Below are 10,204 nucleotides of genomic sequence, written 5' to 3' on the forward strand. Positions count from 1 at the left end.
GTTCAGGAGATGCTGACTCCTCCCCCAAGCTTTCCCTCAACCTCCGCACAAGCAATAAATAGGCTTGAACTTGACCTATATATGACCTCACTGCGCTGGCGGTATAAAACACCTCCACCTCGTTAGCAAGAGAAATGCTGAAGGACCTAACCACAGTTGGCCGTGTGCAAACCTCGGCGCTGAAAGCAAAGAATTGACCAGACGGGTGCAGCGTCCTCAGAGGTTTGCAGAAGCGCCTGTGCAAGCCCGCCCTCTTTGGGGCGGTATAAGCTTTGCTCCACCCGTCTGTTTCGAGCAGTTTGGGGACCCTACCTCAAGTTCTCCCTTGCTTGAACCCAATAAAGCCTCCCTCAAATGACATCGCTTTGTCCCTTCATGATTTCTATCTTGAATTAAGCAAAAGAACTCTAAAATGAGCCTCTAATACTCAGAGCTGGAAGTTGATAACACTGAAACCAGTAACATCAAAAAGAGCTGCACTTTGCTTTTTCATTTCTATCAGGAATTGAGAAAAAGAACCCTGTGATGACTGATAATCTCTTGATTTGGGTGTGTGCGCTTAAAAGTACCTAATCCTGTGATCTGTTTTCTGTTTCATATTCTGTTTATTATCATTTCGGTTATCTTGCTTGAAGATTGATACTTTTCAATTTGATAGAAATAAAAGTTTTTTTCTGCTTGGAAAAAAAAAAAAGTTATGATGAGAGATGTCAATTTGTCCAGGGATGAGAAGTCAAGAATAATAGCTGTATGGAAAGGGAATGTGAGCTTATTTGGAGACAGAGGTTGAAAAGGGGAAGGCTTGTGAACATTAAGGTCATAAAGAATGACGTCAGGAGACAGAAGGAAAGGGCAAAGCGTGCTTCAGAAAGGTGGAAGGGGATCCTGGAGGGTGGTTGACAGAAGCTGGAAGGGAGAGAAACTGTCACCAGCAACAATAGATGCCGAAGAAATCAAGAAATTGAACCATGGTCAAAAATAAAAAAAAATGGTTATGGTGGGCATAGAGTAAAGGGAAATGACCACAATGAGGGAGGGTATGACAACACCTGGCCAAGACCATCTATCAGTAAAGACGCTGAGGAAATAGACTAGTGGGTGAGGAAGAGGCTGAAGAGCAGGAGTTTTTACCTAGCATGCAAGAGTTTTCGTGGGCTAACCTGTGAATGTGGCTCCTACAGCTGTGCTCTGAACAACCTTCGAACCAACACAGAATTAATACACCGCATTCACAATTTGATTTTTCTCTTCAACCTCATCTATACTCTCCCTCTGCCTCACATTCTTATAACTTCTACATAATCCACTCTTTCATTTTCTATAAGGTAGATACATGTTTATTAAACTGACATTTAAAACAGTGAAGGTATCAATATACCTTCATCAATAGCAGCTACCATACTAGAAATCATAAAAATCATAATAGCTATGACCTAACAAACCAGAAAAAAATTTAAAATTATAATACTTGATAATGCTTATAAAAGAATAGATACATAGAGAAAAATAAGACCTGTTAGGTGCAGGACAGGCTGAGTAAGCTGTCTGCAGGGCATACCAAATAAAGTTAGCTGCAGGATGACCTGACCACTCAAACCCTCTGTCTGGCTCTTTATCAACTATTTGCTTCAAGCCCAAACACCCAAGCCCCGGCTCAAGGCTGAACACTTAACCCCCCTTGTGCCAACAAGGCAGCTTGCAGACCCAGAGACCTCATTAGATTTGGCTATAAAAACTCCCTCCTGCAGGGCCCCTCTCTTGCTGTCTCTTTTGCTTTCTCTGTCTTTCTCTCTTGTGCGGGCTTCCTCTTTCGTGCGCTTCCTCCCTCCCTCCCTCCCTCCCTCTCTCTCTCTCTCTCTCTCTCTCTCTCTCTCTCTCTCTCTCTCTTTCTCTTTCTCTCTTTTCTCCTCTGTTGCACTGCTTCAATAAAGCTCTCTTGGTCGCTCTGAGTGTTGTGGTCACTTTTCTTTCAAGACCCATCTTAGATCTTAGGTGAGATTTAAGCAAAGATCTGTGATGTTTTAAGTGGACAGAGTCAAGTAGCTCTCAGGGAAGAGAAACCTCCCAAAGAGAACTTAATTGACAAGATCTTGACATAGGACCTGGATTGCATTTCCCTAGAACTATAAAAGAGGTCAATGTGGCTGCAAGGGCAAGGAGAGTGGTAGGACATTGAAAACGCTTTGGGGACCAAAGAACATAGGCCTTGTAGATCATGGTAAAGACTTTGAATCTTATTCTGTTTGATGAGAACCTCAGTTGAGTTTTGACAAGATCTGCTTTAAGTTTAGAGATTCAGTTTTGAGACTTCCCAGTTAATAAGCATGTGAACCATTTTGCTGCAGTATCTTCTGAATTCCCAAATAGTAAATACTTCCCACTCATCTCTTTTTCAGAGGTTTCCAAGAAAAGGAGTTTCTAAACTTGATAGCTTTAAGATGAGGGGAGCTAGGCACTAACAAGTATTCATACTACTAAGTAAACAGTACAGACTTTTAATTAAAATAATTATAATTAGGACAGACTCTATGAAATCTTTATTTTAAAAGTAAAAAATTTCTGTGACACCTTAATGCATCTCAGATAATCTTGTCATTTTAAAAGCCAAATGGAATTTCTTCAGTTGGTAAAAGAAAACTTTCAATTTATTTAGTTGAAAATGATTATTCTAATATACATATGCAAACAGCTATGAAATGAAGTTTATCTTGTAAAATGTAAAATAAAGTGATTTCCTCCTTCTTAATGGGCAAGATTTGGGGGAGTTATTCTTCTTGCTTTCCTCCTTGAAATTGGTAGGGCTGGAATTTGAAAACTAGGCTTTCTGACGTCAGAGGCCAGCTTTTCAACTGTTGTACATTCCTGCTTGAGGCTCTTAGAGACAGAAGTGAAACTTCTGGAACACAGACCATTGTGTCCTGTCCTGTCCTGTCCTTTTATTATAGGACTTAAGAAACTCAGGTTTCTTCTTATTACCACATTTGGTTAACCAATTAGTTAACCTCATATGTAGAAGTTGAATATTACTAAGTTTTCATTTTCAGAATTAAAAAAATCTACCATTTGACTGAAGATTTTTATGTTTATTGAGTGTTACAAGGTCAAAACATGTTTGAGGGAGTTTTTCCTATAATATTTCCTTACTTCTCTTGCAGAACCAAACCTTTCTATAATGATCTGGGGATCCTTGGCTGTCTCCGTATTCTCTCTACCTGAACGCATCTGTTTCTATGGCTTTACATATATATGCATATAACTCCAAAATGATGACCTCTTACCCATCCTTTCCTTGGAGCTCCATTCCTGTATCCATGCTATAACCCCATCAGGGAAGTAATATGTCCAAATAGAACACTAAAACTCACTAGTCCCTCTGACCCTCTCTTTAGCACCACCATCACCTGGCTAGTCTAGGACAGAATCCTGGGTATCAACTTTAGTTAACAACTTTCATTCATTCCGCATCTCCAAACCAGCCAAAAATTTGTCCACAGTCTACTACACGGATCTTTACCATCACCACCACCATCACACCACACCGACTACCACAACACCTGAAAGGTCAGGTTCCCATACCTCCTCTTGCATCCTGTCAATTTATTCCCTCACTGCTGACAGCGAGTGCTTTGTGAACATTAACAGGATCATGTTATTCCCTTTCTTAAAATCCTTTTATTGCTTTCCATTCCATTTAGAATTAAGTCAAAATCATCCATCGTGGCCCTCAAGACCTGAATGATCTATCCCTGAAGACCTCTATAACCTCAGTTCCTAGCACTCTCAAGGCTTCTGGAAACCAGGAAACAGTGGGGGGTGCTGTTAAACTGATGTTCTAAACTGGCATTGTTGAGAATCATGGGGACATGATGATCTTAAAAAGCAAATCAACTTTTAGTCACTTCTATTGGTCTTCAAATACTGCATGAACAATGCATCCTCCTCGCTTACATCTAGAGGGACTGCTCCCCCAGAGCTTCCTTTGCATACTTCTCGATTATTCCAAGCAGTCCTGACTCATTTGTGCTTTAGAGTCTCCACCTATACACTCCTTCAGTCTGGCACACTTTTTCTAAACTTCCCAGAACTAAATTCTTACTTCTCAAAGCTCAGCGCAAACGTCACTAAGAGGAGATTTCTCAGGTGAAATCTAATTAGATATATACACCTCTCCTCAACCCTCTTGTATACTCTCATAACCTTCTTGCTTCCTTGATTCTTCTTTTCACTATTAATAATTACTTTTTTCAAGGGTTATGCTCGTTGTTTTATTGGTTTGGGTTCTTTGTTTGTTTACATTATTGGCTCCAAGAAGTCAAGGACCATTTTTCTTTGATTTACCACTAATTCCAGGAATTAGCATATGCCTGGAATGTAGTATGTGCTTAATAAACAAATCAATTAAATAAATGGATAGGTGAAGGAATGCGTAAATGTATAAATTTTCAGTCCTAGTTGCTTTTCACACAATAAAGTTTTCATTTCCTTTCTGAAATGAGACTTATCACAACACTATAATTTGTAAAATTACTTATAGTATACAAGGAAAGAATTATAGAACCAATGAGATAGAAACCCATACTCCTTTTGCATACTGAATGCCAAAAACTTGCTAGTGGCAAGATAGAGTGCTTGGAAGATTTGAGGGAGGCAATTTTTTTTCCATTGTCTTTGGCTTGCCTTTTCCCACATCATAGAATAACATATTAATTGCTGAGCTGAATCTCATGCAGGTTCTTTTTTTTAATTTTTATTTTTTATAAGTATAAAAACTGTGCACCAGAAAGGTTAAACAACTTCCTTCCAGTTTCACAGAATTCCTGGCACAATCAAGACTAAACTCTAGGTGTTCTTGACTTAGAGTTCCAAGACCTTCCCTTCAGCCACATCTCTATTCTTATCTCCCCTGGGTTCTCCTCCTCATTTGCATCAATGAGCTTTCCTAATAAGCCCTTCTCAGCCTAAATTGTTCTCTCTGGACAGGGTTCCTGTCAAAACAATCCCTCATTTCTTTGAAATGTATTCCTTTTTTCTATGGTAATAGGAGCTTCTTTGAAAAAAATAGATCCCTTCCTAAAGAATTAATATCAAGTGTGTGTGTGTGTGTGTGTGTATGTGTGTGCATGAATGTGTGTGTGTGTTCACGCATGCCCACACGTGCATTTTTCTGCTCATAGCTAATCTTGTAATTAGACCTTCCCAACACTTAAAGGCATATATGTAACGATTTTCAAGTTTGGGGGTCCATGTCCACGGCTGACAAGGCCAACAGTCTATGAAAGTTATGTAGATCTGCTAACAAGCTCTGTTCCTGAGCTTGAGTTCTCAACATCTTCCTTTTTTCCAACTTTTGTAATATTTTTCAGTACAGTGATCTTCTGCAAGGAAGAGCCCTGGCAGGATAGTACAGTGGATAAAACCAACCACCATGGGACTTCAGATGTAGCTCAGTGGTAGAGTTATTTGCCTACCAGGAGTGAAGCCCTGGGTTCCATCCCCAGCACTAAAAAAGAAAAAAAGAAAAAGAAAAAAAATACTGACATCTATGGAGCATGGCATCTCTGTCAAGATAGAAAGTAGTAAAGTAACTTAATTGTTGAACAGTCATACAAGAACTATTTTCCTGAATGGACAAGCACAGGTTACATACCCCAGTCCCTGACCTCTAGCCAATAGATCCTTTTCAGCTGCATATATCTGGACAAGTTACTATATTTGCCTAATTTCCTCATTTGTAAAATAAAGATAATAATATTGACTCATAAGATTCTTGTATCATATGAGTTAATATGTACCAAGGGTTTGGGAACAGAACCTGATATGTTACAAGCTCTAAATTAATGTTTGTGATTATTGTAAATATTATGTTTGATAAGGGTTTAAATGAATCAGTCTTGTTTAAAGTCCAGCTTACATAATTGGCTAATTATTCCAAAGCTCAATCTTTTCAGTGATCTCTAAATTTATCCTCTAGTACAGATTTTAGGACCCACTTTGAGTTGCTCTCTCATTTTCTCCTTCTTTCTTACGAGCCAGGCCTGTAATCCCAGGGACTAAGAAAGCTAAAACAGGAAGATTGCAAGTTGGAGGCCAGTGTCAGAAACTTAGTAGGACCCAGTTATCAATTAAACAACAAAGGGCGGGGGATGTGATTCAGTGGTACAACAACACTGGGTTCAACCTTCAGTGCAAACAAACAAAAATAAATAAATAAAATATTTTGTGAAATCATTATCAATACAAGCTTTAAGGGAAAATGATGTCTATGTCTCCAATCCAGAGGAGCTTCCTGCACCCAGAGTGAGAAATAGAATTTTCACTTAAAATGCTTTTAAAAATAGCCACTTCAAGGCAGCATATGTCTAGGGATGAAGCAGACTTTTCTCGTCTCCTTAATGGATGGCTCACAGCATTTACCAAGGAAACAGAGCTACCAGTACATAAAAAATGCAGAGGTTACGTTTAAGCATTTAAGAAATTACTCCAGTGCTTCTTAGCCTCTTCAAAATCACTATGAGAGAGTCCAACCACTGACTTTCAGCATCAGAATACCAGAGAATGAGACCAGGGGTTTCCCCTAATTCGCACCCATAACTCCCACCTGCAGACAGAAAAAGCAACCAAAGATTCCTTGCAATCTCAGAGAACCCACTTCTCTTCAATATCTTCATCCATAGCTCAAGTCTGACTATTCTGATCCTGAATATTTCATAGCCTGGCATCAGTTCAGGTATCCAAATTTAACATCACGGTGAAATTCTGAAAATTAGGAAATCATATGCCAAAAGCAAAAGCATCTTTCTAAATGACTAAGACCTCCCAGGCGATTCATGCTTTGTTTCATATTGCCAGCTCTAGAGCAAGTGGGGAGGTGAGCAGAATGACATGGAAGGGCCCGGAATCTGCTTCCACCTGTGGTGTTGAGTTGCACAGTGACAACATTTATTTCAACACTATTCATGATTCATTATTAATCATAAGCTTTGAATAAATTACCTATGAGAATCAAGTAAGTCGGTACTTTCTAAGGTGAGTGTGTCTGTGTGTATTGTATTTATTTTTAAATTTGTTAGAAAATTTGAATTTACTTTACCCTTAATATTCCTGGGAATATTCTCATTGATACTTAAAAAGTAATTGAGCATGTCCTGCCTGGCCTGGCCTTGACTCAACCACTTGCCAAATCAACACCCAACTAACAATCACACTGCTTTTGTAGTAGAGACTTTTTTTTTCTTAATACAGTAGTTCCCAAGGCCAAAGGTAGAGCCTGGCCACTCAGTGTGGTCCATGGACCAGCAGTATCAGCATCAGGAAACTGAAATACATAATCTTAGGTCTCACCCAGACCAACAGAATAAGAACTTGCATTTGAGCAAAACCTTCAAGTTATCCAGATGTGCATTAAAATTTGAAAAGTGCTAGCCTAAAGGAGTATTTATCTCTCTCAGGATGATGCTAAGCTGATCACCCACATCAGGATCACCGGCAATGCTCCTCTTAAGGAGTAGTATTCTGGACCCTTCCACAGACTGCATCACTGTCTGGGGTGGGTGCCCTTAAAACTGCATACTAAACAATCTTCTCTCCCTGATGCTTAGGCATCTAAAGTTTAGAATTACCAGAGCAGAATTTTAGGACATTATCTGTTTTGTTATTTTCATATTTCTCTTCATGAGACAAATCAATCGCTGAGCAAGATATACTGAGAATGGTAAACCTATCAAACTGTACATTTACTAAAACACAATCACATAAACACACGTATATGCACGTACCCACATAAAAGTGGCATTAGAAATAAGTGCAAATATACTGCCTTTAATGGTAGGTCAAAATCATCCAAGGAGGTTCCCTAGATCATTTGGAATGGAATGCAGACTGACTGGTTAATTGTGTCGGAGAGGGGAAGAAGTAAGTCATGACTAGTAATGACATTACACCTCCTGTACTCTTGTTTAACATAGTTCTTTGTACTCCCTGCAACATCATTAGAGATTTATTTGATTCCAGTAACTTACTTTCAATACAAGGAAAGAGTATTTTGTATCTAGCAGATATTAAAAAAAATACTCAAAACATCAAAAATATACTCCTTTCCTCTCTGTTCTATACAGTGGTAGTCTTTATGAATAATTGCTTAAGGTAATTCTTTCAAATACCAAGGTAAAAGGTATTACTGAATTCATGTGGTTCCATAGAAGAAACAATCTTTTGATTTTGATGTTTAGAAAATCCAGTTGGGTATAATTTTTACTTTCCCTTTGGATGTTTAGCAGGAGAAAGGCCCACTCAAACTCAACTTCACAAGGTCCAAGTCATCCCAGTAAATGAAATGAGTGTCATATGGCTCTCAGCTCAGATCAAGCTAACATTTTAGTATTATGGAATAACTTATGCTAAAATATTTAACACCAAAAATTCTAGCACACAGGATTTTATTTTTTTCTAACTTAATGCTCACATAAAAAGTTAAACAGAAGAAAGGAAGACATAAAACCAAAGATAGGAAACTATACTTTAAAAGCATGATCCATTTTTAATACTTTTGGAATGCTACATGCAGAAACATGGCATACCTCGGAGTACAGGATTCCCATTCTGATTCTTCACGGGCTTACTTCACCTCTACAGCTTCTTGAGTTCTCTGGAGGTATTTCTGATGAACATTAAAATCCTTCCTGAAGAGAAAGGTCCCTAGAAGCCCAAACCTGTGGCAAGCCCTTTCTTTCCACACTTGTGAGGGTTCTTTCCCAGAAATGCAGGCAGCAACACACCTTCTAGAGAAACCAGACTAATGAAAAAAGGCATTGGTTTACCCTGTAATGAAATGAGCGGTGTATCATTTCATGTTACAACCTGAGGAGCCGGTTTCTGAGTCATGTTTACTCTGCCAGTGGTAAGGTACAGGAAAGAAGGAAGCAAAGTTGGGGTGATGTGGGGGCAGGGTTTTTTTAACTGGCAGAAAGGACTTAGGGTTCAAAATAGGATATGTGTGTAGGACATTTTTCTTTTCAAAATCTAGTTTTCAGCAGTCATTGGGAAAAACTATAACAAATTCACTCAGGAGAGCTAGCTGTATGTATCTGTAAAGGGTTTGACAAATAATACTTAAATTCCCCAAAAGTTATTACTAGCAAGTATCACTTTGCCAACTATTTAAACAGTATTATAAAATAATAAATTAAAGGTCCTTTTCATTTAAATTTGTAAATGGATACGTGATGATCAAACACATTTATGGGTTATGATGTGATAATTTGATACACATATATAATTCATAATCATTCAACCAAGAGTAAGTAGCATTTCCATCTCTAGCTGTAGAATGCTTGAATTTATTCCTTCTTTCTAACTGTGTTTTAGTACCATTATTCAACCTTCTCTATCCTGCCCCAGCCCAGTCCTTCCTGGCCTATAGTGACTGCTTTTCTCCTCTCAACTAAAGTCAATTATTATGCATTTAAATGGAATCATCAATGTATTTGGTTAAATGTGCTGATATGCCAAATTTCTTAAATATTGTAAACATTTTATTTACTACACATAATTCCAAATATTCATACATTTTCTCTTTACTTAACATAATCATCAATTGTACTATTTTAAACTTCCCTGGAAATAAAACACACCCACCCACACACATGCACATTCCCATGAAAGAAGCAGTTTAAAGAAACAGTGCATCCCAAGCAAATTGATTTGATTTTCCCAGTCAAATAAGTTTCCTTAGAGGCCAAAGATTAGGGTCAAATCCAAGGCCTGTGCCTACAGCTGTTCACAAAAATTTTTCCTACTCTACTAACGGACACAGTGAGTTATTTTTTATAATTGTTATAACAGGATTCACACACTCTTCTGTGGAGTTGCCATTGAGGCCACTTCTTGGGAGTTTAAGAATTAGCAATTTGTCTGTTGGAGGAAATGAAAGCCTGCAATACCCACCAACATTGCAGCCATTTCCTCTTTGGCTTGGTTTCTTGTGCGTTTCCTTAGTTTCCTAACACATTTCAGTGTCTTCCAAACATTGGTCTTCCTAGGTACTTCACTCTTTGATGAAAATCTTTTGCATAAAAGAACCCCCTGTGGCCTCTTTGAACTAACCTGTGTGGACAGAAATGCTACTAGCGGCTTCTCCTTGCCCAGTACTCCTTGAGTGAACACTGAGCTGAAGTTTTCTTTAGTTTTCTATCAGGATCACAATTTG

The 10,204-nt window shown here is 38.5% G+C and overlaps 1 protein-coding gene across 1 annotated transcript in view; it reads right to left on the minus strand.

Moving 5' to 3' along the window:
• The window catches only part of Ankrd22 (ankyrin repeat domain 22), a 34,690-nt gene extending 25,879 nt beyond the window's left edge, over positions 1-8,811 (minus strand). Inside the window, exon 1 of the mRNA XM_005339185.4 lies at positions 8,577-8,811. Coding sequence (XP_005339242.1) covers positions 8,577-8,597 — 21 coding nt within the window. The 5' untranslated portion in view covers positions 8,598-8,811. The remainder of the gene's footprint in view (positions 1-8,576) is intronic.
• Positions 8,812-10,204: the final 1,393 nt, after the last annotated feature.

Source organism: Ictidomys tridecemlineatus, chromosome 1 (genome assembly GCF_052094955.1).
Source record: "Ictidomys tridecemlineatus isolate mIctTri1 chromosome 1, mIctTri1.hap1, whole genome shotgun sequence".
NCBI lineage: Eukaryota > Metazoa > Chordata > Mammalia > Rodentia > Sciuridae > Ictidomys > Ictidomys tridecemlineatus.